The sequence below is a fragment of the Hylobates moloch genome, unplaced genomic scaffold (genome assembly GCF_009828535.3).
Source record: "Hylobates moloch isolate HMO894 unplaced genomic scaffold, HMol_V3 SCAFFOLD_22, whole genome shotgun sequence".
In the NCBI taxonomy this organism is placed as follows: domain Eukaryota; kingdom Metazoa; phylum Chordata; class Mammalia; order Primates; family Hylobatidae; genus Hylobates; species Hylobates moloch.
Genome location: NW_026652297.1, coordinates 31,940,882 through 31,967,006, shown reverse-complemented (window position 1 = coordinate 31,967,006; position 26,125 = coordinate 31,940,882). Strand labels below are relative to the sequence as shown.

The 26,125-nt window shown below is 48.5% G+C and overlaps 1 protein-coding gene across 4 annotated transcripts; it reads left to right on the top strand.

Moving 5' to 3' along the window:
• Window positions 1-2,068: 2,068 nt before the first annotated feature.
• Window positions 2,069-24,030, top strand: STMN4 (stathmin 4). Of its 4 annotated transcripts, XM_032143523.2 has the most exons (8): window positions 2,069-2,171; window positions 14,820-14,910; window positions 16,128-16,223; window positions 16,864-16,944; window positions 17,359-17,567; window positions 18,727-18,918; window positions 19,610-19,663; window positions 21,956-23,503. In XM_032143523.2, the coding sequence occupies exons 2-7, from the start codon at window positions 14,898-14,900 to the stop codon at window positions 19,628-19,630; spliced, it is 612 nt and encodes a 203-aa protein (XP_031999414.1). In that variant the 5' UTR covers window positions 2,069-2,171; window positions 14,820-14,897; the 3' UTR covers window positions 19,631-19,663; window positions 21,956-23,503. The 4 variants fall into 4 exon arrangements, with proteins under 4 accessions (XP_031999414.1, XP_031999413.1, XP_031999416.1 ...); XM_032143522.2 differs by lacking the exon at window positions 19,610-19,663 and having other exon boundaries at window positions 2,070-2,171; window positions 21,956-24,030; XM_032143525.2 differs by lacking the exon at window positions 16,864-16,944 and having other exon boundaries at window positions 2,070-2,171; window positions 21,956-23,368.
• Window positions 24,031-26,125: the final 2,095 nt, after the last annotated feature.

The window sequence follows — 26,125 nt, the reverse complement described above, 5'->3', positions numbered from 1 at the left end:
TTATTGCTTATTGGTTACATATGAATATTGGGGAAGATGCCAAAGTCCTGGAGATGGAAAGCTGTGATGGCTATGCAGCAATGTGTGTGCACATGAGGCCAGTGAGCTGTACACTTCAAAACAGTGAAAATGGTGAGTGTTATGTTGTACATGTTTGGCCACAATAAAATTACCCCTCCCGGGCCAGGTGTGGTGGCTCATGCCTATAATCCCAGCACTTTGGGAGGCTGAGGCAGGCAGATCACGATGTCAGGAGTTTAAGTCCAGCCTGACCAATATGGTGAAACCCCATCTCTACTAAAAATACAAAAATTAGCCAGGTGTGGTGGTGCGTGCCTGTAGTCCCAGCGACTCGGGAGGCTGAGGCGGGAGAATATCTTGAATTCAGGAGGTGGAGGTTGCAGTGAGCTGAGATCGCGCCATTGCACTCCACCCTGGGTGACAGAGCGAGACTCTGTCTCAAAAAAAAAAGAAAAAAAAAATTACCCCTCCCGTCCAAGAAGAACACATGAGGCAAGGCTGGACGGTGGAATGTGGGGATGATGGACACATCTTGGGGGGCTTTAGTCTGGAGAGGTGTTCTGGAGGAGGGGGGTCTCGCTCCACAGCTGCCTGGCTCCTCTCCTGCCTCACCCTGCCCTCTGCAGCTCACTGGCTGAGGGCAGCAGCCTGTGAAGGTTATGTTAGTGGCTCCCTCATTCCCTGAGGGAACTACAGAAGCCACCATCGCTGACCCGTCACCTCCCCTCGAGATTCCACCATATGGAAATGTAAACTAGTACAACCACTGTGGAAAACAGTGTGAAAAATTTTTAAAGAACTAAAAGTAAATCTACCATTTGATCCACCAATCCTACTCCTGGGTATCTGCCCAGAGAAAGAGAAGTTATTGTACAAAAAAGATACTTGCACATGCATGCTTATAGCAGCATGATTTGCAATTGCAAAAATATAGAACCAGCCCAAATGCCCACCAATTAACAAGTGGATAAAGAAAATGTTATGTATATATATATGCACACACACACACACACACCCCCCATGGAATACTACTCAGCCATAAAAAGCAATGAAATATGGCATTTGCAGCAACCTGGGTGGACTTGGAGACCATTATTCTAAGTGAAGTCACTCAGGAATGGAAAACCAAACATCATATGTTCTCACTCATAAGTGGGAGCTAAGCTATGAGGGCGCGAAGGCGTAAGAATGATACAAAGGACTTAGGAGACTTGGGGGAAAGAGTGGGAGGAGAGTGAGGGATAAAAGACTACACACTGGGGACAGTGTACACTGTTCGGGTGATGGTGCACCAAAATCTCAGAAATCACCGCTAAAGAACTTATTCATGTAACCAAACACCACCTGTTTCCCAAAAACCTATTGAAAATTTTAAAAAATCCACCATATTTAGGAATCACCAGTGTAATGACCCGTCCATCTTCCTACCTGTGGCTCCCTCTGGAAGGCCCAGGAGGGCTGGATGGGAGGGGCAGTGAGGACCCAATAGTGTCAGCAGAGATGTGGCTGATACCTTTGCAAAGGTGGCCAGAGGGAAGCCTTACTCTCCAGAGACTCCAGTGCAGGGCCCTCATCAGCTCCCAATCCTGGGGTTTTTGCAGTCCCTGCAACCCCCCGCCTTCTGAGTCATCATTCAAACCCACCAGCCCTTCTGACAGAGCTGGAAACAGGCACCAAGCCCTCCAGGAAGCTATTTTTAGGGTTCATCTGTTCTTTTTTATTTCTTCTCTGGATTCCATATTCTCTTACCCCCAGATTTAAAGGACCTAAAGATTCTGGAAATCATTCATTATACCCCCAGCTCACAAGCTGTGGCTTCTCCCTAACCTTCCCTGTACCACTCCCTCTTTCTTTCTTCCTCTCCGCCCTCACCCCTCTGGTTCTCCAGCTCCACAGGCAGCAGAGAAAGCAGGCTCTTTGTCTGACATCATCTTTCACTCCCTGGCCTGCTAAGAGTTACTCACTCAGGCAATCCCTGCTCCACCAGAGGAGACTGTCCAATTGCCAAGCAACCCACTGCTGGCCAATCACAGAGCTTGGAGGTGATGTCATGGCGAGAGCGAGCAGTGGTGCTGATGTTGAGAGAAGCCCAGGGTACCACTAATTGAGGGAGTGAGGAAGAGAGCAGCTCGCTTCTAACTGGACTGCACGTAAGTAGAAATAAAATGCAACTAATTTGAGGCTTTTCAGGCAAAAGAAAAAACAAGACAGCAGCTACAGTGGGGAGAAGCGAGGGGCCTAGCACCTATTGTGTCACCTTTGGTTTTACTCAATCATTTAAACTTTGTCAGATCTTGGGGGAAAGGGGGTGAGGCAAAAAGAATGGCGCTCGGCCAAGGGGTGAGGGTGGGCTCCCGGTGCCACTTTTATTCCAGAGCTCAGGAGAGGCAGGATGGGTGGGAATTGTCAGATGCTACGGTGAGTTATTTCTGCATAAAAATGTTTTGTTGCTTAAGGAGAAAGGTTTTGTGCCGAGTCTGGCTGCCCCTGCAGCTGGCTGTGACCTGAAGATCCCTTTCAAGTGGGAAGCTCTCCTGTGTTTTTACCTTCTCTTCCTCAGACACAGCTTTTCTTGTCTCCCATTCCCGTTTTGGTCACCCATCTTTTCCTTCGGCTCTATGCACGGGTTACTTTTTTCTCTTGGTTCTAAGGATGCAATGAGATCATCACCTCCTCTTGGCCCCGCCCCACCCTGAGGTCAGCCTAATCCTACCTGGCCAGAGGTGGCTGGCTCCAAAGCTGAAAACTGCAGACACCCAGAACTGCCACGCCCTGGTCCTTGACTGGGGCCCTGGCCAGCCCCCCTCCTTATTCAGCCCACCACGCTCACCAGGAGTTTAGGCATCATTCATTTCTCATCCTGGGACCCAGGGTTTTGATGTCCAGTGGCCAGCTGTCCCCACTTGGCGGTGCCGTCTTTATTTCTCCAAGGAAGACACAATCAGGTGTGGTGGAGTCTTGTCCTGAACGTGAGCAGGTCTCCAGAATGCTGTGTGTGTGTGTGTGTGTGTGTGTGTGTGTGTGTGTATGGGGGTGGGAGGGAGAGGAGAGGAATGTTCAGGCGCCCTTGTCTGAATACCCTGGGAAGGGATACCCCTGTCTCAAAACCAAGATAATACAAGGTGGGATGGCCAGAGGTGGCCTGCTGAGGCTCGAGGGATGGGTGGGAGGTTGAGAGGGAATATGAGGGAATCTGTCTCAACCTGAGGCTGAGCCCCCGCCTCCCAGGGGGAGGAAACCTCTCCCACAGGCGGGTGCTAGGGGAATGAGATCATCCTTCAGATGAGGAAATAATCATAGTGCTGGAGCAGAAAGAAGGCAGAGGGGAAAAGGTCTGATCAGCAGCTCCACCGAAGGAAACCAGAGTCTCCCAGCAATGCTACCCTAGTCTCTGGCTCACCCCAACCCTCCACTTTGCTGCTAGGAGCTGTACTTTCACCCCTCTTGGAAACCACTGAGCACCTGTCAGCTGGTCCCAGCCCTCCTGGCATTCTCAGCTCCACCCAGGCCACACCTGGAACAGCTCTGGAGTGAGCAGGATCTGCAAGTGCTAGATGGGTCTACCACAGAGCACGCTGCCCTGTAGGGAGTGAGTTCCCTATAACTGAAGACATTCAAGCAGAAGTTGCGTGGCTACCCAGCAGGGAGGCCTTGGAGGAGATTTTTGCATTATGTTAGGGATTGGTCTAGGTTAGTGTTTTAACTGAAGGCTGAGACCCATTAGTACATTGTGAAATCAATTTATGGATTGTAAATGGTATTTTGTTTTAATAAAATGAGACAAGAGTAGAAAATAATTAGAGCACATCTCATGTAATGGGATAATTAATGCTTCCTATGCTGTCTTTAGTTACATATCAGTTATGTGTATATTTGTGTGTACAAATGCACATATATGTCTGTATCCGTAATCATATATGTGTGTATATGTCCATATCATGACAAATACATACTGGATCATAATATAAAATGTAGCACCTTCTGTGGGCTTCAGTCAAAAAAGTTTGAGAAACATTAGGCTAAGTGACCTCTAATTACCTCTCCTAACCCTAAGACTACAAGCCTATGAAGAACTCCCAATAGATAGTCAACCTTTTTTTCAAATTTTTAACTGTGGTAAATACACATGACATGAAATTTGCCATTCTATTTTTAAGTGTACAAATCAGTAGTATTAAGATTTACATTGTTGCACATCCAATCTTCAGAACTCTTTTCATCTTGCAAAACTGAAACTCCATACCCATGAAACACTAACTTCCCATTCTCCTGTGCCCTGGCCCCTGGAAAATCCCATCCTACATTCTTGCTCTATAAATTTAACTCCTCTAGGTACCTCAGATAAGTGGAATCATACAGTACTTGTCTTTTTATGATTGGCTTATTTCGCTGAGTGTAATGTCCTCAAGGCTCATCCATGTTGTACACTGTGTCCCTATTCCCAGGTAAAAAATAACTGCATTTAAGTTGCAATTAAATCTAAATTTTTTTTTTATGGGAAGCTGTCCTTCTTTAGTGAGTTATTTCATTCTAAAGGACCTATCAAGGATAGAGAAGTTTGGTCTATATTGTCCATAGTGGCCAGGTTGTCGACTAGAGGTGGAGGGATGGTGGAAGTGTCCTGCATTTTTGCTTGGATGGCTGGTTAATAGCTAGATTTCACTTTGGTTCAATAAAAGAAACCCAAAGTCCAAGGGGCTATCTTCTTTTACTGGACTAGGCCATTTTAACCACATTTTTCCTGTAGGGGGATGTGGGCTGATTGATAACTTTTAAAATAGAGCAACAAAGATTGACAAACTGAGGTTCAGAGAATAGGGTACTTGAGCAGGAAAAAGGAACATGGGGCAAAGAAATTAGGAAAGTAAGAGAGAGAGAAAGAAACGAGGAGAATTGTGTCTGTATTAAACCAACTGTATAGAAGGATTGGAAAAATTCAGATATTTTGTGTTCTTGCTTTTAAATAATAGGATATTTAAGTATCAAGATCATAATCAAAGAAAGGCTTAATTTTTCAACAACCCTTCAGATTGTCTCCCCTGCCCCCTCTGATATTTTTATATTATTTCATACTTACCTGGAGATTCTCATTTGGAAACATAGAGTTCCCGGAGATTTTGAAGACACGGATGGGGAGAAATGAAACTGCTTTTGTGGGAGGAGGGATAGAAATTTTGGGGAATTATACAACATGTAAAGCGTAATTTTTGTAATGCCACTTAGGGAACCAATCCGGTTTTTTTAAGCTTGACAAATAAACATGCATCATATATAATTTGGTTTGCTTATTAAATTAGCATTTGCTATATCCAGAGATGTGACAGCCTGGGAAAGGTTGCCTTTTCTGTTTTTCTTTAGGGAGGGATGTATACCAAAAATTCTTCCCTGCCATTTAAAAATTGTTTTTTTTTCTAGAGTTTTACATCTCTAGTCCCTCTAGGAAGACAAATGAATACATGCACACCTGCGCCCTTCCCACCTACATATGCATGCTCACACATGAACCCCCACATCTGAACACTCCCACTCCATCCCCTACACACACATGAGTGCTCCCACCCCACCCCACCCCCTACACACAGATGTGAGTGCTCCCACTCCATCCCCTACACACACATGAGTGCTCCCACTCCATCCCCTACACACACATGAACCCCCACATCTGAACACTCCCACCCCACCCCCTACACACACATGTGAGTGCTCCCACTCCATCCCCTACACACACATAGGCATACCTATCCCTCCCCACTGAAGCCCAAAGCTTGCTGGCCTTTCCATCAATTAAAACTGAGAGCTGCCTGTCCACTCCCCTAGGGTCCTGCTGTCAGAGGCGGGTGGTGGGAGGCAGGAGAACAGAACAGATCAGAAAAGGCGGGAGCCTGGGGCTGGTTGGCCTGATTCATGATGGGCTTTAGGCAACTCGAGAGTTTGGATAACAAACTGGAGAATATGAATCCAGAGAAAGGAGCTGAGCGTGGATCTGGGATGAAAGACCCAGAGTGGGAGGATGAGCAGAGTGTCAGTGGACCATGTGGGAGTCTGTGCCTAGACAGCCAGACTAGAGGGAGAAAAGTTCACACTGAGTATGCAGAAAGAGTTGGATAGGGGATAGCACCTTTCAGGCAGGCTCTGTCTGCCCACAACACAAACACAATTCAACTGTTGATCCTGGAGAGGGTTGTCTAGCATCTGCACCTGCCATCAAACCAGATGCGTAAGGACTTAAGAAACATACCATGGGCCAGGCACAGTGGCTCACACCTGTAATCCCAACACTTTGGGAGGCTGAGGTGGGCGAATCACTTGAGGTCAGGAATTCAAGACCAGCCTGGCCAATATGGTGAAATTTCATCTCTACTGCAAATGCAAAAATTAGCCAGGCATGGTGGTACACGCATGTAATTCCAGCTCCTTGGGAGGCTGAGGCAGGAGAATCACTTGAACCCGGTAGGCGGAGGTTGCAGTGAGCCAAGATTGCACCACTGAACTCCACCCTGGGTGACAGAGCAAGACTCCGTCTCAAAAAAAAAAAAAAAAATACCTTTTTGAAAAACAATTACTCCAAGAAGTACTCTAGCTAACCAAAAAAATTATCAAATTAAAGAAATCAAATACAAAAAAAAACCACATGGTATCAATGTTGATCATAAGCAAAGAAAACACCAGAATTTAGAGCCATTGTCTAGTTATAATTGGCATATTTATAAAGCTAAATACAAATGTCAAACATCTTGAGGCTAGGGGATGTGTTTGTAAGATCATCACTGTATCCCTAGTGCTTTGCATAATGCACATAGTAGATCCTCAATAAATATTTGTTGAATCAATAATGTAAGAAAGAACTCAATAACGATAATCCAGAACTGAAAATCCTGATCATTCTGACAAAACCAGGTTTGTACAGAGCGGTTTGTTGCTAAACCTCTCATCTCACACAAATAAAATCATTAGATACTCCTTTATTCTTAATGTAGTGAAATATAGACATAAAAGATTTTAACATAAAGCTAAAATTAAAAGTAGTATGTAAAATTTACAAAGCATTGGAGAACGAAAGAACAAAGAAAACAAGAGCAATATTGCAAAAGATAAGGAATTTCTGTCAGTGCAGTTGAATGTGGGCCAGAAGCTTGGCTCTCTTCTCTCTGAAATCTCAGGCAAGGCACTTCTTGGGCTCCCTGTTTCCTCCTCAGAGGTAGGAATGGAAACTCTAGAGAGCTCCATGGCTCCTACTAACTGAGACTGCAGAATGGGCAGAGAGCTTGACCTCTGGGAATTTCTACAAGTTTCATTGCTTGTCCCCTGCTGGTATGAAAATGAGTTAATTTAGTACACACACACACACACACACACGTATGTATGTATTTTTTTGAGATGAAGTCTCACTCTGTCAACCAGGCTGAAGTGCAGTGGCATGATCTTAGCTTACTGCAACCTCCACCTCCTGTGTTCAAATGATTCTCCTGCTGCAGCCTCCCAAGTAGCTGGGACTGAGACTACAGGCATGCACCACCCCGCTGGGCTAGTTTTTGTATTTTTAGTAGACACGGGGTTTCATCATGTTGGCCAGGCTGGTCTCGAACTCCTGACCTCATGATTTGCCTGCCTCGGCCTCCCAAAGTGTTGGGATTACAAGCATGAGCCATCGCACCCGGCTGCTTCTGCATATATTAAATTGGAAATGAAAATTGCCCAGAAAATCCCATCATTGTGGATTATTTAGGGCTGTCACTTTTCCAGCTTAATTTTCCTTCTCTGAGTTGCCTCTTGACATAGCTGTTGGTGCGAAGAAGGACTTCTCGGATTCAGGCCTTCAGAATTCTGCTTTTGTCATAGGTGCTTATTTCCTAGAAGCCTAAGCCCGTTGGGCACCCTCTGGGAGTTGCCCTTGTCCAGGTCCCCATCATCTCTTCCTCTTGATGCTGTTGGAAGCAAGAGCCTAAGGGGTGTTTAAACAATGCCAGTTTCCCCAGACCTGGTGAATCACACACTGTTCTGTTTTGCCCAGTTTCCCTCCGTAGGTCTCACTGGTTCCTTCTTGGTCTGCGCTCTAATTCCCACTCCTTCTCCCTTTATGGTAAGGTCCACATTATCGCCGAAGACCATGCTGAGGCCCGCAGAGCATCTGCAGAGCCTCCAAAGGCTCCAGTGGCTCTAGATACCCATCCAGGGACCTGTTTTACTTTTCCACCAACAAAAACTCCCGTGGTTATTTTAGGATCTAGCAGAGGGCTTGGCACATAATTAAATACTCAATAAATATTGTAGAAAGAATGAAAACCACATTCATGAAAAAATGATTTATCTCCTTTTGATTTTAAACCCAAAGAAGACACATGGCTGCCAATCAGAGCCTTTTGATCAGCATGAAATAACCAGGGCCACTGTTCTGAGCTGACATGATTCCATCCCAAAGCAAATAAATGTGGCATTTAGATAGCTTATGCAGCTAATTTTGGGTAAATATATAACCTCAACTGGATTTTGAAGAAGATTGGCAATAGGGCACAGACTTAAAGAACCACCTTCCTGTACTGCTTGTGGTTAGAGGATCTTAGTCAGAATTCATTGCCCCCACGACCATGAGGTATTCATCCTGATTCTTGGCCAGAGTTTCTAGATTTGTCTTCTGAAACCCCTGCCAGGTACAACTCTATTCAAGCCACTGGGACATGCATTATCTGCTTATCCCTCAAAAATAGGACAGATGGAATTTGACACATCCTGCAAGCATTCTTGGGGCATTTCTTACAGTGACCAATAAAATGCTTGTTCACTCTGTCGTATGGGCAGTCAGAGGCACTAAGAGGTCAGGCATACACCCAGTAGGTGGCCACGTGTCATCTGAGAACTTGGTGCTTTTCTGTTTGCCCCCTGGACATCAGCTGAATTACAGAAAGCCTGGAAGTGTGGGCTGCATGAAAGTGCCCTGCTGGGGTCTCCCTTCAATGTATCCATCTTCTCATTCAAAGCTGCTCTGGTGACCATGTGGGCTGTCCGCTCTCATCCAGGATGGTGTTTGGGGGCAGAGAAGGAATAAGTATAAAGGAGAAGAGCATTGACACTGGAATCCATCCCATCTCTGCCAGGAGTTCTCTGTGTGACCTCAGAATCTTTGGTCCCCAGGAAGGAGGCTGTTGGCATTTTGGAAGGGACAGCTGTTTATTGTGTGGAACTGATGTATACAATGCAAGACGTTTAGACTCCCCAGCCCCTGCCCACTAAATGCCTGTAGCATCCTCAGTCTCATGACCATTGAAAAGTCCCATGTAGTTCCCGGGAGTGAGACTGCACTGAGTTGAGAACCATGGGCTTGTGATTGCCTGTTCTCTCCATCTCTGACATTCAAATGTTCTGGGTGAAATCGAGGGCTCTGATCTCTTCACTTTAACCACCTTCTTCTCCCCACTGTCCCACCATGAGATCTCTCCTCAGTCAACAGCCTACAACTTCACTCTCAGCCATGTCTGCCTCCAGTCAAAACTTACTCATTCCGTGTTTCCTTATGGCTGGCTCTGTGCTTGGGGGGGTTATCACCCACTGATTTATTTCTTAACAATTATGCTAATGGTTCAAGCCATCAACAAAAAGCTCTGGTTCCTTGCTTTTCTGTACAGACTCTTAGATGCTGGTGCTGGGGGAAATGTATGGATCAGTTTGTAAATGGAAAAATAGTGCTGGGTGAGATGTGAAAACTTCAGAGTGGAACTCAATCCAGCAGGTCCAACCCACACTTTGTACCCAGACTGCTGCTATTTGGCTTCCAGCCTATGCCTCCTAATTTTTCCCCAAACGAATGCTGCCAGATGAATCTTTTTACACTCTCAGCAGAACCTAAAGACAGAGAGGCTTTCCAATGAAACACATGAGGACTCAAATCCCAGCTCTGCCCCTACCTACCTGTGTGATGGTATAATTTACTTAACCGCTGAAATTCAATGTCCTCATTCCCAAAGAACCTAATAGAAAAATGAGATAACAGCTGTGCTTTTCCTGCCCAAGAATGGTAGTTGTTATTATTGCTATTATTATCAGCATCACTGTTCCCTTCTCCCTTCATTCAAAAGATGTTGGTGGCTTCCTACTGGGTGGGAGATAAAGCACAAAGTCCTTCGCTGGTCTGGAGGTCTCTGCAATCTTCCAGTTCCTATTCTAGCATTCTGTCCCACTGCACCCTGCATGCAGCCCAGTGGGCCTCCTGTGTTCCTGAGTAAACCCAATCCACATCCCCGGCACACAGTCAGGTTCAAAGTCATTGCAAGGTGATAGGCAATGCAGAACCTCAATTGCATAGTAACCTCATCACAGCCTCAGTCTCTCTTATGGCCTCAGGATGAGGCCACACTCAAACCTTTGCCATCTGAAGATCTAGCAGAGGGCTTGGCACAGAATTTACTAAATAAATAAATAAATAAATAAATTGAGTCCTCTCTCCACCTGCTCCACTGGATCAATCCCTGCCAGCACAGGGGCTCAGCTGCCCAGGGAGACCTTGGCTCTTGACCAACCAGTTTGTGTCCATCAGAAGTGCTTGACAGTGACCACCAGGCAGGAGCTGGAGGGCCTGCCATCCTGAGCTCTAGCTCTGGTTCTGGATATTGGCTGAATGACTGCCACATTGACCTTCCGTGTGGGGCTCCTTTGATCTTTGTTGCTGCTGGGTGCAATGAATTTCCTGGTCTTCCTTAGGGGCAATTGAAGGGCTAGGATTGGCTTTCACCTAACAGAAAACACATAAGGAGCCTCTGAGGGATGGGGATGGAGGTTTGCTTCTGCACTGGGTTTTGCCTTACATTGCTCTGCTGGCTGACGTCTTGGATAGAATCTCCCATTGAGGATTTGCACTCCTTGCCTCATGCTTCCGATGGCCTCTATTATCTCTTCATCTTCATCATGCCCACCCGAATCCCTGGCACTCTGTGTGCTCTGACCTTGGGCATAACACCCTTACTGTCCTTCTTTGACAGTTCCAGGAGACGTTTGGTGGCCCTCGCTCCATTGCAGGCTGTATTTTGCTGTGGCATGATAACATGACCACGGCCATTTAACAAACTCCACAAGCCAACCTAGCATCACACAACCAGGCCAGGTGCTGGGGAGGCACATGTGACCGGCCCCACTGGGCACAGATGCCACAGGTTATTAGGGATAAAGTTGGGTTTCCTGCCATGGCTGGCGACACCCAGTGGCAAAGACTCCTTTCATCGCTGTGCCCTCTGCTTTCCACCTTTTTATCTTCTGTGTCCTTTCTCAGAATGTCCCCTGGGCATATCTTTTGGATCTTGAGTGCAACAGAAATGATGTGACTGTTGGCATGAGGATTTATAAGGGCCCCATGGACCCACAGGCACAAGTATATAGGTCATCTTTTTTTTTTTTTTTTTTTTTGAGACAAAGTTTTGTTCTCTTGCCCAGGCTGGAGTTCAGTGGCGTGATCTCGGCCCACTGCAACCTTCGCCTGCCGGGCTCAAGTGATTCTCCTGCTTCAGCTTCCCTAGTAGGTGAGATTACAGGCATGTGCCACCATGCCTGACTAATTTTTGTATTTTTAGTAGAGATGGGGTTTCACCATGTTGGCCAGGCTGGTCTCAAACTCCTGACCTCAAAGTGATTGCCCACCTCAGCCTCCCAAAGTGCTGGGATTACAGGCATGAGGCACCACACTCGGCAACATAGATCATCTTCAGGAACAAATCAGCCCATGTATGAATGCTGGTACCTGAGGTGAAAAAAACCATGGGTTTGAGCCCTGGCTTTGTTACTTCCTGAGGATATTAGTTTCCCCGGGGTTACTGCATCACATTACCACTAACCAGGAGGCTGGAAGTTCAAAGCTGAGATGTCAATGGACTGAGCTCTGCTGAAGATTCCAGGGGAGGATCTGTCCTTGTCTCCTGCAGGTTCTGGCAGCCCCAAAACTTCCTTGGCTTGTGGCTGCCTTACTTCCATCTCTGCCTCTGTCTGCACGTGGCCTTCTCTTTTCTCTCAGTCTCTCTTATAAGGACACTTGCCATTGGGTTTAAGGCTTTCTCAGGCAAGCAGGAATGATCTCTTCTTGAGATCCTTCATTAAGCCCTTTTTTCCAAATAAGCTCACATTCGCAGGTTGTAGGGGTTAGGATGAGGATGTATGCATGTAGGGGACATTATTTAACCTACTGTACTGAATGGCCTTGAAAAGGCACTTAACTTCCCTGAGCCTCGATTTCATTCTCTATAAAATGGGGACAGTAATTCCTACCTTACGAGGCTATTATGAAAATTAAAGTGAGTTTGTCACATAGCAGCTCCTCGGTAAGCACACATTTTTAACACTGAGAGGTCTCCATTGCGAATCCCTTGACCATGACCATGCATAGCTCTGCCCACCTCTACAACATCTCGTTTCCTGCCCTGATTTTCCTTTTCTGGCTTTCTGACCTTCTCTGTGTTCCTAAAACTCCTAGCCCATTTCCTTCCATGTAGAACGCGCTTACCACATATTCTAAAGTTAACTCATATCCCCAGGCCAGGCTGGCTTTCTGCGAGTCCTCAGGACCATAGAGGAAGCATTAGTGAGTATCTAGTTCTTCCCCTGGTTACAATGGAAGAGCTTACAAGTCGAGAGACCTGGAGATTAGACCCAGCTCTGCACCCTTAGAGCTGTGTGACCTCAGGCAAGCGTCTTAACTTCTCCGAACCCCAGGTTCTTCACCTGAAAGCAAAGCTGATGATGCCTGTCCTGTCAGCCTAAGCCAGCTTCATGCAAAGTTAGACTAGGATAATGTGGTGGATGCCGAGTGCCCCCTGAGCACAGGGTCCTATCATCATTTCTAGCTCTGGCTGGGGGCACATTCCATGACTCCAACTGCCTGCTTCTACTCCGTCTGCCTTCTTTCTCAGGCATCCCTCTCTGCCTCGCCTCCACCTATTCAGGCTTCCACTTCTGATCCTTTCCCCAGGTAGAAGTCCAAGGCCACTTCCTCTCTGGCAAGGGCTTACTCACTCTGCCAGTGACTTGTCAGTCAGCCCGGCCATGAGCGGAGACTGTGGGATGGGGTGTCATGACCAGGGAAGTCACATGCAGGCACCAGGCCTGCCTCTCTGTTCAGGGACTCACTGGTGCCGTCAGGATCCGCTTAGTTCTGCAGAGAGAAGACCCATTGTGCTGCAATGACAGGGGCCTCTGGCTCCAAAGCACAACAACAAGAACAAGGAGAACAAAGCACTTTAAGTCCAGCTGGACCTCGGTTCAAATGGGCACTCTAACTTGCTAGCCGCATCGCCCTGAGCAGGCACATAAACCCTCTGAGCCTCAAGTTTCCTCATCCGCACATGGAAACAACAGTCCTTACTTGCAGGGCCAGAGGTAATGGCTCTGAAGCAGGCATGTGGCACCTGATAGCTGTCCTGATGCAAAAGACAGGGCAAAGAGACTAATATTTATTCAGCGCTTCCTGTCTGCTGGATGCTATGCATGGGTTTTTCTCATTTAATTTATACAGCTCTGTGCAGGATTAAGATGGAGAAAGAGACTAGCAAGAGCTGGTAAGAGAGGTGATGCTTGTATTTGACCCCACACTGGTCTAGCCCTAAAGCCAGAGCTGAGTTCACTGCCCCATTGTCTCCTCCTGCCAGTCCCCAGCCAGCACAGAAAGGCAAGGGGCTTGAAGAGGGTCTCCGAATCTCTTTGGCTGGCGAGGATGCAGGCAGTGAGCCTGCTGGCTCTTGCCACCCTCCCCTGGCACAGTGACCACAGAGGGTGACCAAGGATCAAATGGTCCTGAGGATGGCCACTCACTGCTGGCTGCTCCTCACTCTCTTGGTAGTAGCCTTCCTGGGCTCCCATCACCTCCACCCCTCTGATCCTCCCAGATCTGCTCCTTCCCTGACTCTCCTGTTTTGTCTCCTGCCCGCCCCCTCTTCTTCCCACTTTCTGGTCTAGCGTCAACCAGCTTGACCTGATCCCATGGACACTGAGTGGCGTTCTCACCCTGACCCTTGGCCGTGATGTTCCCTTGCAGAATGCCCTCCTGCCAGCTCCTGTCTGATTCTAACTCATCCTTCAAGGCACCGCTCAGGTGCTACCGACACCAGGGACCCCTCCCAGGTCCCTCCCCTGGCTCACGCTGGGGGTGTGGAGCCCTATCTCTGTGTCCCACAGCAATTCCTCATGCTGATTTCTGGTGGTGTGCTGGCTGGCCCTGTGATGATGACATGATTCCTTAATGTTTTTCTTTCCTGTGTCCCGGATTGTCTTAAATAGGGTCAAACACAGCTTAGGTCAGTCGTCTTGGGAAAGGGCAGGTGAGAGTGTCTGAAGAGACCTGTTAACATCCTATGTCCAATTCCCTCTCATCCCGTATCAGAATTGGCCCAAAGACTTCTGGGGCGTGTGCGGGGAGAAGTTTAGGACACACAGTTATTTTATGAATGCCTCCCAGCTGATTATGCAGGAGGATTTGCCTCTCACCCTAACCCTGGAATTGGGCCAGATTCTTGAGCTATGGAGGGAGAGAGATGAGCACCCCTTGATCCATACGTTTTTGGGAAACCCATGCTTGCATGCGCTGGGGGGCTTGAGACTGGAAAGCCAATTATGAAGTATCATCAGTGCATGGAATCTGAGCTTGTTTAGCATCATGTGGGAGGGAGGTCAGGGTGGGGGACCCCCAGGGAGAGTTGGTGGGGAGAGGGCCTGGAGGAAGAGCAAATGAGGTACCCCTGAGATTTCCTCCCCAGTGTATAAAGACCTTTCTTATGAGAATAACCTGTCTAATCCATCGATGGTAAAATCCTGTCCTCCCCTTTTCTCAGGTTGGTGACAGCATCCTGAGCTGGTGACAGACCCCCTCTGTAACTTTCAGCTAGATTCAGCCACCAGATCCCAGAAACATGACCCTTGCTGGTAGGTACAAAACCATGTGTGATGGGGCATAGGCTATTCCCCCTGCCCTCACCCAACATGGACTCACAGAAGCAGGGAAGCACACAGCTGGCAGGAAGCACATGGGGTGTCGGGGGCGGGTGCAGGTAGTGATGGGAGGCTTGGGGGCGTGCAGGCAGTGGCAGGAGGCACACCACTGCCTGTCACCACAGGCAACAAGTTGAGCAAGTGGTGGGGGGTGTGTCACAGCTGAGATTTTCTTCCTTTTACTCATATGTATAAGCGTTTTTTTTAAGTTTTTATGATGCCTACGTATTATTTTTTGCAGTTACACATATTTTCAAATCTGTAAAAGGAAGCCAGGTGTAGTGGCATATGCCTATAGTCCCCAATATCAGGAGTCTGAGGCACAAGGATCGCTTGAGCCCAGGAGTTTGAGTCCAGCCTGGGCAACATATTGAGACCCTCATCTCAACAAAAAAATTGTACAAGGAAATGAGGATGGGGGAAACACCTGCGCTGTGCTGGGGGTCAGCTAAGGGCTGCAGCCTGAGCAGCCAGACACACGGGCCCCAAGGTGGTGAGGGGAGGGACTTTCAGGAGCCAGGGCAGCTCTGGCCCCTGACATCCCAAAGACAGATAGACTAGAGGGTGGCGGGGATATGCTCCAGCTTTTGGGGACACCAGCGACCCCCAGGCTCTGTGCACTGTGTTGGGAAGGTCAGAGAAGGCTCACAGCCTGACCTTATGAGGGGCAGACCAGAGGGATGGTGGTGAGGACCGTCCCCTCTTATCCAGCTCCTTAACCCTGCAGGCCAGCGCTGCCAGGTATTTGGAGTAGAATGGAGTGTGGGTCTCCTGCGTCCTGGAGAAAAAGAATCGGAATGTCCTGGGGCAGATGTTGGGGGATGGAGAGCTGAGGCACTGGTGCTTGGGACCTTTCCATGAGCGCATTTTGCTTTCTGGTCTGGAAGGGGAGGAGACATACTGTGGAGAAGGATCTGATGCTCTGGAAGGCTTAGGTTTCCATAAGAGACAGGAGTGGGTTCGAATCCCACACAGGGATCCTGAACAGCACAGCTCAGGGCAAAAGCCCTGGATCCCCAGCCTTGGCGTGTGTCTGCATGGTTTGAGTGCCTTTGTGGAACCCTGGGCTGCTCAGAGCCCCAGACCCGCGGGCACGCTGGCTTCTGAGGCTAGGAGAGGCGCCATCCTCACCTGACTGGGTATTTCCGCAGCCTACAAAGAGAAGATGAAGGAGCTCCCGCTGGTGTCCCTGTTCTGTTCCTGCTTCCTGGCCGATCCCCTGAATAAGTCGTCCTACAAATATGAAGGTCAGTGAAGGCTCAGCCAGGAAAATGAGGGGCGGGGGGCCCTGTGTCCTGTCCTCATGGGTCCTGCACCCCGACCCCAGCTCAGTGAATCTCTCCTCCCGAGACACAGTTTCCTTCCCAGTGCCGATGAAATCACAGCGGGTGAGCCTTAGGGTCTGAACTGCAGTGGTGCAGCCTGGGCACTAGGGGGAGGCCATGAAGGTCTGCATCAGGCGCCCCCAGAGTGCACTCGATCTTGTCACCTCTGTGCATGCATCCAGCAAATCGAGACTGGGGGGGTATGCAAAGGTGAGCGAGACAGAGATTCTGCCTGTGGGGAACATCTAGACCAGAAGAGAAGATGAGACGATGTGAGTCAGTTTCCAGGTCAACAGGTCTCCTCTGGGAAGGGTAGAGAATGCTCTGGGAGAGTCCAGAGGTGGGAAGAGGAGGTTCTGTGGCAGCCATGCTGTGTGGGGCCTGTAGTCGGGACAGCCCCAAGACACCAGCAGGGAGCACTGGGTGGCCACGTCCTCACCAGGGGTGCTCGGGGACCAGGTCACCTCCTAATGTCCTGGTTAGAAGCAGGGATGGGTTTGGTTTGGTCTGGCACCAAGGAACAGGCATGCTCGGATGACCTGAGGTTGTTTTTTCTGTCTAGGCTTGTGTGGGAGACAGTGTAGGAGGAAGGATGAAAGCCAGCGGAAAGACAGTGCTGACTGGAGAGAAAGAAGAGCGCAGGGTAGGAGGGAGGCAGCGGAGGGATTCCGCAGGCCAAGCGTCAGATGGGCAGCGGCCGGGGGTGGGCGGGGGCTGAAACGCACCCCGGCCTGTCACCACAGACGATAAATTGAGCAGCTCAGCAGTCAGAGGAGGCTGGTGGGGGAAGCAAAGGCAAAAGCTGCCAGTGTCGTAGGAAATCACATTGCCTGGGGCCCCCTATTCTTGGGGGCTGAAGCCTCACTGTTGCTACAAACTCCTTCAGCCCCGTCAGAGGCCATCGCCCTTAGGTACTAGGGTGCAGGACTGAGCCAGACCCCAGTCTCCAGCTTGCTTGGGGCCCCAGCTCTCCCACTCCCGTGTGCATGTGCCGCGTGCTTGCTGGGTGCCTGTGCATTCTTCAGGACGTGAGCAGCCCCTTCTCTGCCCTCTGTAGCAGACACGGTGGACCTGAATTGGTGTGTCATTTCCGACATGGAAGTCATCGAGTTGAACAAATGCACCTCGGGCCAGTCCTTTGAAGTCATCCTGAAGCCACCCTCCTTTGATGGGGTGCCCGAGTTCAACGCCTCCCTGCCCAGGCGGCGAGACCCATCCCTGGAAGAGATCCAGAAGAAACTAGAAGCGGCTGAGGAGCGAAGGAAGGTAAATGCTGCCCTTTCCTTCTTTCCTCCCTCTCAGCATACAGGGGAGGCAGGTGGAGAAGACAGGTGGTGGACCTGAGCTGGGGGTAAGCTCATCACCAATCCGCTATATTTAGGGAGCATCTCCCGAGTGTGTGGTGGAGAACGAGGCACCATTGAGGGAAATAAAGAACTAAACACCCTTGGGAGGCCGAGGCGAGCGGATCACGAGGTCAGGAGATCGAGACCACGGTGAAACCCCGTCTCTACTAAAAATGCAAAAAAAAATTAGCCGGGCGTGGTGGCGGGCACCTGTAGTCCCAGCTACTCGGAAGGCTGAGGCAGGAGAATGGCGTGAATCTGGGAGGCGGAGCTTGCAGTGAGCCGAGATTGCGCCACTGCACTCCAGCCTGGGCAAGAAAGCAAGACTCTGTCTCAAAAAAAAAGAAGAACTAAACACCCTTGGCCTCTCGTAGCTCACAGTTTAGTTAGGGGGATAGGACATTGCACTACGTTCCTCCAAGAGGTGGCCCTATATGCACGGTGGCAAAAATAAGACTGACAAATACTAAGGATTTAGGGAAAGGCTAGGGAATTAAGAAAAGAGCTTCTTCATTGGAGGAGGGAGAGAAGATCATGGTGTAGTGCATCTCAAGGCCCGGGATGTCTTCTATGGATTCTCGTGGCTTGATTCTGATGCCATCTTCTACGTGTAACTTTTCTTCATCTTTCAAAAAAAAAAAAAAAAATCCCCTATCGTGAATTCCTTCAGTGTATCCTGTCTACACATTGTGGCATATGTCTACACTAGTCTGGATTTTAGTCATTCATATATGTCTTATCTCTGTGAGACTTTTTTTTACCCCAAGCTGTTAGACCAGTGCCTGGCACATAGCATAAGATCATTTGGTGTTTGTGAATGAATGAATGAATGATGGCAATGAGCAAAAGGGCCATGAAGGTATTTAGGAAAAGGCTGGGAAAAAAAAAATCAAAGAATGTGGAAGGCTCTGAAAGTGGTGGGGAGAATTTAGGAAGTGTCCTTGCTTCCTGCTAATGGGCTGGGGACCAGGCCCAGGGAGGCGAGTGTTCTGAGTGTACAGCTTTTCAGCCACGATGGTGAAAATAAACCCTGGCACACTCACTGTGAAGGGCCTCCTTCTGCCTTTATGCTTCCCCAGTACCAGGAAGCGGAGCTCCTGAAACACCTAGCAGAGAAACGGGAACATGAGAGAGAGGTGATCCAAAAAGCCATTGAGGAAAACAACAACTTCATCAAGATGGCTAAGGAAAAACTGGCCCAGAAGATGGAATCCAACAAGGAGAACAGGGAGGCCCACCTCGCCGCCATGTTGGAACGGCTGCAAGAGAAGGTGAGGGGTCCCTGGCTAGAGAGGAGGTTCCTGGGACACGCTGTTTTCCTTCTGCAGCAAGTATGAGGGGACCTACTGATCATCTCAGGGAGGAAGCAGCCTTGGGCAAAAAGCAGGATCTTTTTCTTAGGCAGGGTCCTTAGAGAGTTCTGAAGGATGATCAGGGAAGTCAGAGGCAAGAAACAGGAACCAGACTCAGGGTTTCCTTGGGGGATATTCTGCACAGTTACACAATTAAAATCCTTCATTGCCTTAGGGAGGGTATATGTCTGATTTTCTAGAAGAAGCCTGTCTAATACAAACGAGTAGAGATAGACAAGCAGGTATGCATTCCCAGCTTCATCCCTGAATGGACTGATTTGATGGAAGGAAAGATGCTTTCTTGAGCTCTTGGCTCTAAGTCACGGGTATGATGAGCTGAGATTCCCACTGAGCAGGAAATATGATTCTCTCTAAACCTCTGGACACAGACCCAGTGAGTCACAGGTCTTTCCAATATGTTGCCTTTTGTCAATAAATGGAACGGTGTCACCTAAATATGAGAAACATGAGGCCGGGGTTGGTTCTGTGTGTCAGCAGAATACTGGCCCGTTCTGCTGAGAACACGCTGCCCTAATTTCCTGAGTCCCAAGGCCGCCCCAGTTTCTCCTGCAGCTCCTGGGAGAGCTCCAGCTCTGTGTTTTATTTCCAGGAACCGCCTGCTGCGCGGTGACTCCCGGGACCTGATCGGTGGCCTCGTCCCATGGTGAGCAGCGTGGTCCCCGCTCCTTCCTGCCCATCCACCTAGAGTCTCAGGCCCTTGGCAACAGGTCCTAGAAGGATCTGGTTTCTTCACGAGGTGTCTGAATGTTGCATAGGCCCTGGAGCTGGCCAGCACGAGGCAGCCCCTGTGCTCTGAAGCACCAGCCTGCAAAGCTTGGCAGGGCCTCCACCAAGCGTCACATGGGAGGGAGGTGATCTGGGTCGGCCCTCAGGCTTCTCCAGTTATGGAGGGATGACTTGGAGCAAACTCTTAACAAAAACCTGGGGTTGGGCTAAGATGGGCATGGCCCTGAGGCCAGACCCAAAACAAATCACTGAGGCTCGACCCAGGATATAGCACTTGAGAGACTCTTTGCAAAATACTTTCATTTCCTCTTGACATTATCCTCACAACAAGTCCCTGAGGCAAGCTGGACAGGTGTTATCCTTATTTTGCAGATGAGAAAAGAATGTCAACAAAGGTCAAATGACTTGCCCAGGGTCACAAAACTAATAAGCAGTGGAGCTAGGACTAGCAGCCAGCTCTTTGGCTCCAAGTCCAAGTGGTTCAGGGAGACTAGCCTGTGATTGTCCTGCCAGCCTGTTGTCATCATGAGAGACTTTGGAGGCCAAGGAAAGCAATTGCAGAACCTAGGGCTCTGCCCAGTGAGCTCACCCAAGAATGGAGGTAGATTCAGAGGCAGAGAGACTGGAAAGGTCCGTATTGTAGAGTGATGGCTGTGGAGGTCGGGTAGACTCAAAGAAGTATGATGTCAAAGCAGACATTTGAGGGGGCAGCATCCCTTTGGGACGTCGGCCCCTACTCCCCTTTACCCACTGGTGGAGGCAGGAGGTTGGGTGAGAGTTGGGTGTATGTTTTCTGCCCTGTCCACCTGTGCACCAGGCCAGGGATACCTTCAACAGTGCTTGCCATGCCAGTGTTTGTGTGGGTCACTGACCCCATGTACCAGACTTGCTTGGTATAAAATTAAAAAATACAGATACTTGGATCCTTCCCCAGAACACTAACCCTGGCTGTCTAGGGATGGTGCTTCCTAGGTCATGCTGATACGTACCAAAGTTTGGGAACCCCTGCCCTGCGCACACCACTCCTCACTCCTAGGCCACAGAAAGTTCTAGGGTGGCTGCAGGGACAGATTTGTAGTTTATAGTTTATCCTGAAAACCTGGATGCCTTGGTGGGTCTACTTCAGGATGATTCTGTCATCTGGATGTGACAGTGCCAGGCTCTGGGAGGGACAACATTTGTTGAGTGCTTGCCATGTGTAAGGCACCATAGTAGAAGAGAAGATGTGGTCCCTGCCCACAGGAAAGTCACCGTCTAATAGAGAACCCAGCAATCTGCACAGTGAGCAGGTGAACACTAAACATCACAGAACTTGAGGGGCGAAAGACCCCCTGTCTATGCCGTTCTCTTTAAAGATCAGAGGACTGAGGCCTGGTTGGAGAAGTGAGCCGGCCAAGATCCTCCCGCAGATGGGCCTTGGAAGGCAGATACTATCTTTTGGCTACACTACCCTGTGAAATAAAAGAAGGTTCTCTCATGATAGGTGTAAGAAAGTCCACTTTTTGTAGTTGGGCAACATTTTCAAAATTATTCTGTCGATTTGCACTTTAAGACTCCACACCTGGGCACAGGGGCTCACATCTGTAATCCCAGCACTTTGGGAGACAGAGATGGGAGGGTCTTTTGAGGCCAGGAGTTAGAGAACAGCCTGGGCAACATAGCAAGATCCCATCTCTATTTTTGTTTAAATAATAACAAAGGAAAATCGAAGAGTCCTCATCTTTCACCAAGATGGTTAAGGCAATTCTCGCACAGGAGATGGATGATAACTAGAAGCAGTAGGCGGGTGCATGTGATTTGTAGGGGATGCTTGCAGTGAGGCCTGTCTGTTCTGCCTGCTCCTCTGGCACAAACTACCCCCAGCAGCTCCTTATATTAAGTCAAGCCAAACGATCTAATCCAAACCACAGAATGGCCAGGTGAGGGAGGGAGAGGCTGGGGGTGCCCAGGGTCACTGTAAGGTGGGCCCCTGCCGCAGTTTGACACCCAAAGAACCCTGAGCTCACTGGGGCAGCACCAGTAGGCTCACCCCCTGCCTCCTGCCAGCCTTACCTGCCACCTTCTGCCCCTCTCGGGACACCTTCGCAGACACAGCTCTTCACTGCCTGTGGTGGCCACTCTTTGCTTTTGGTTCTCTTGCCCCTTGGCCTCCCTTTTTGTCCCTGGGCAGCCTTGTGTGACCTGCCCTTTTCCCTCCCTTCCTTTCCAGGACAAGCACGCCGAGGAGGTGCGGAAAAACAAGGAGCTGAAGGAAGAGGCCTCCAGGTAAAGCCCAGAGGCCAAAGAACTTTCCAGGTCAGCCGGACAGCTCCAGCAGCTCCACGTTCCAGGCAGTCTCGCCCGCCGGCTGCGCTCCCAGCACTGGGGTTTGGGGGGAGGGGGGTGGCCAAGGGGCGTTTCCTCTGCTTTTGGTGTTTGTACATGTTAAGAATTGACCAGTGAAGCCATCCTATTTGTTTCCGGGGAACAATGACGGGGTGGGAGAGGGGAGAGGAGAGAGTTTGGGAAAGGGAGATGGAGAAGAACTCAAGGACGTTGCAACCCTGCCCGGCGCAGATCAGATTTTCACATCTCTATCTGGACATTGAGCCTCCAGGCACCATGTTGAGGAGAGATGAAAACCAGGGCAGTAGAACTTCAGGGTGAAAGACAGAGTCCTGTGTGGGGCAGCGGCTGCAGGGCGCACCAGAGAACACAGCCAGAGGGGGTGTGAAGACCAGAGGTGTTGCTTCCGCCCTGCAGCAGGTGGGATGAGGTCTGTGTGTGTGTGTGAACCATCATTTTTTGATCATCATGACCAATGAAAATTGACTCCAAGTGTCCAGTTCTTTATTTCCCAAATGTGTCCTTTGGGTAATTGTTAAAAAGTTCTCGAAACCTGGCTTTCATCCATCTGATGGCAGATGCCCCTTTGCTTCCTTAATTTTGCCATTCAAGCATCTGGAGCCTGGGTGAGGTGGGTTGAATCATGCCAGCCTTTGGCATAATTGAAAGGTTTTCTCTTCTGTTTTTTTTAAATTCCTTTGCTGGGCTAATCTTTATTGGATAGCATGCACTAAATTGATGAGAAAAGAAATTCAATCTTCCTTTCAATGAACTGACATCCTAATATGGTCCCCAAGATGCATTGTAAGAAGGAAGTTGTCTTAGTCACAACCGTTCAGACTGCTGTAACAAAATACCTTAGACTAAGTAATTGATAACAGAAATTGGTTGCTCACAGTTTTGGAGGCTGGGAATTCCAATATCAAGGCACCAGCAGATTCAGTGTCTGGTAAGGGCTTGCCGTCTGCTTCAAAGATGATGCCTTTTTGCTGCATCCTCACATGGCAGAAGGGAAGGGCAAAAGGACTTCCTCAAGCCTTTTCTTTAAGGCACTAATCCCATTCATGAAGGTGGAGTCCTCATGATCTCACCTCTTAAGGCCCTATCTCTTAATTCTGTAGTGTTGGGATTAGGGTTCAACCTGTGAATTGGGGTAGACAGCAACATTCACACCATAGCAGAAGTCCTCCATGCTTTGGGGGTTTGAGATTCTAGGTAGATTAGAAAATGCGAACAAGGAAATAAAGTGTTTGCTAGTAGAAGGCAAAGGAGGCATCCAGACCCAGCAGTCTTGGTCTCCAGGACACTGAACCATGGCTGGAAAAGAAGGTCTCCTCCTCCCTTCCCCTGCAAACATGAGTGCAGGAGCTGCCTGTGTTAACCAGGTCCCAGGACCTCTTCCCACTCTGCTCTGCACACTGTGTAGTTTTTTACAGCTTTGCAAATAAACCCTTTGGTATAGCCTTTTTTTCCCTTCTCACTGGTGGTACTGTAATTTAGCTTTATTTTAAAATAAGATAACAGGAGGATCAAAGATGATGATGTTGATGATGATAATGATGATGATGATGATGATGGCAGCAGCTAACTTAGGCAGCACTTACTAGATGTCCTGCACTTTTCTGGACTTTTACATCTATAGTATCTTACTTATCTTCACACCACCTGTAGGAGGTAGGTACTCTTATCATCCCATTTTGCAGGCAAAAAAATTGAGGTCTGGAAAGGGTAAGTAACTTGGCAAGGTCACACAGGGAGTAAACGGGAGAACAGGGACTTGAACTGGGCAGTTTGCTCCCAGAGTCCATATTCTTAGCCACTGGCGTGTGCTGCTGCTTGACACCTCCAAACTAGCATCTGAGTCCCAGAATAGGGTTTCTCAAGCTGTGAGTGGTGGTGACTCACTGGATCTTGAGATCAACTTAGTGGATCCCACCCAACCTTTCTTTTCTTTTTTAAGTGGATTAGAATAGAAAAACAAAACATCAAAATGGATGACAGGTGATAATGGAGGCATTATTTCATGGAAATTGTGTTTCAGTTTTATATTTTGTGTATGTATGTGTTGATCGCAGCATAAAGTGCATTTCTTATGGGGGGTGGCAGTGAAAACCCTTTGAAGGTTACTGCCTTAGAATCAACATGGAGACAGAGCCAGGACATCCAGGCTGCAGCCCAGGCGGCTTTAGGAAGCTGCTGTAGTTGAGAAAGCAAGAGAGGCTGTGGCCTTTCCATCAAGCAGCAACTTTTTCTGAGCAAACAGAGACAAGCACATGGATGGCCTCAAGAGTCTATTTTCACAAATTTACCCATAGCATCTCCATTTCCCCACTGGAATACCCAGGGCCAAGAGGAAGCCTTGTTCCTAGGACTCTTTCTCATCCATCTCCTGCCCTTGGCCATTCATTCTCTGATAAACTACATTGACTGACACTCCCATCCTTTGCCCATGCAGTTCCCTTGCTAGGCTTGCTCTTCGCTGCCTGGTTGAATTAATTACTATTCATTCTTTTCAACTCAGCCCAGATATTAAGTTTCCCGACTCTGTCAGTGTTTCTATATTTCTTATATGCTTAGATTATGCTGTAATTGCTTATGTACCTATCCCTCTCATCTCTTAGACTTGATGTCCCTTGGAAACAGAATTCAGATTTATTAATCTTCATGTCCAGACAGTGACTACTCCAGAATTACCATATAGGATGGGATTAGGAGCAGCATTTCTGTTGGAAGAGAGGTCGGGGGTCTTATCTGGAAGCTTCATTTGTGAGGACTTCACTGCAGCACTGAATGTAAGACTGAGAATGGAGATGGCTGATGAAGATTATACAGGAGAATAAAACCCACATCCAAGACAGCCCCAGAACTGGAATAATCCCTAGCTCCTGACACTAAAAACTGAAAACTCTAATTATGCGCTCAGCATGGGACTAGCTTCCAAGCATTAAAAAGCAATTTTTTTACTGAAAGAGTTTACAAATCAGTTGAGACACATGTGAAAGTACCAAAGCCATGGCTCTTAAAATTTCAGTTTACATCAGAATCCCTCTGAGAGCTTGTTGAAGTGTAGATTTCTTTGCTTTGGGTGTTCAGGAATGGAAATAATCACTCAGAGTTATAGTATCCTTTGAGGGTGTTGCCCTGGACCCTACATTTTAGCAAGTCATTCCCCGGGTTTCTTTTTCTTTTTTTTTTTTTTTAAAGATTTAATAAGCTTTAACCTCATTTTCCATTATTTTTGGTCATTGGCAGAATTTATGTCAAGTTGGTGTATGCCAGAGTCGGCAAACTAGTGGTTTACAGCTATTGTTGGTCTTGATTCATCCAGTGTCCCTTCTGCTTGCCTGGTGACCTTGCCATTCCAGCTGTGCAGCATCTCCCCTGGGAGTCTCTGTGCCTCCCCACAATCCAGAAAGACTACAGGATTCAAGCTTGGTGCCACAGGGCCCTCCAAACCCTCACTTCATGGTTGCCATAGTACAGTGGGTTCTTCTTGCCTGCTGCACAGATAAAGCCAATACACTGAGACAGCAGGCATGTTGCAACAGAGAAAAGATTTAATTATCACAAGGCAGCCCAGAAGCAGGATGGCAGATAGTTCTCAAATTCACCTCCCCAGGAGCTTGGAGGCTAGGGTTTTTTAAGGATAATTTGGTGGGCAGGGGGCTAGGGCTAGGGAAGGGATGCTGCAAACTGGATGGGGGATGAAATCATAGGAGTGTTGGAATTGTCTTCACGCATTGAGTCAGCTTCTGGGTGGGGGGGCGGTCACAGGCCCTGTTGAGTCAGCTGTTTGGCACGAGTCTCAGGTTCAGGTCGGGGTGGTGTCCGTTGGTCTGTCTGAATGCAAAAGTCTGGAAAATGTTTCAAAGACCAGTCTTAGGTTTTACAATAGTGATGTTATCTATAGGGGCAAGCGGGGAAGTCACAAATCCTGTGACCTCCAGCTACTTGACTTCTGAGCAGTCAGCAAGCCAGGGAACAATGGCTGGTTATAACTTAACTATGCAGAGTTCAGGCTCCTATCATGATTCTAACGTTGTGGCCCTTCATT

Bases quoted from the DNA above. Each gene is read 5' to 3' on its own strand.
- STMN4 (XM_032143522.2), top strand. The intron at 16,224-16,863 runs GTCAGTGAAGGC...TTTTCTGTCTAG, and splicing joins GTCGTCCTACAAATATGAAG to GCTTGTGTGGGAGACAGTGT. The intron at 16,945-17,358 runs GTAGGAGGGAGG...TGCCCTCTGTAG, and splicing joins GAGAGAAAGAAGAGCGCAGG to CAGACACGGTGGACCTGAAT.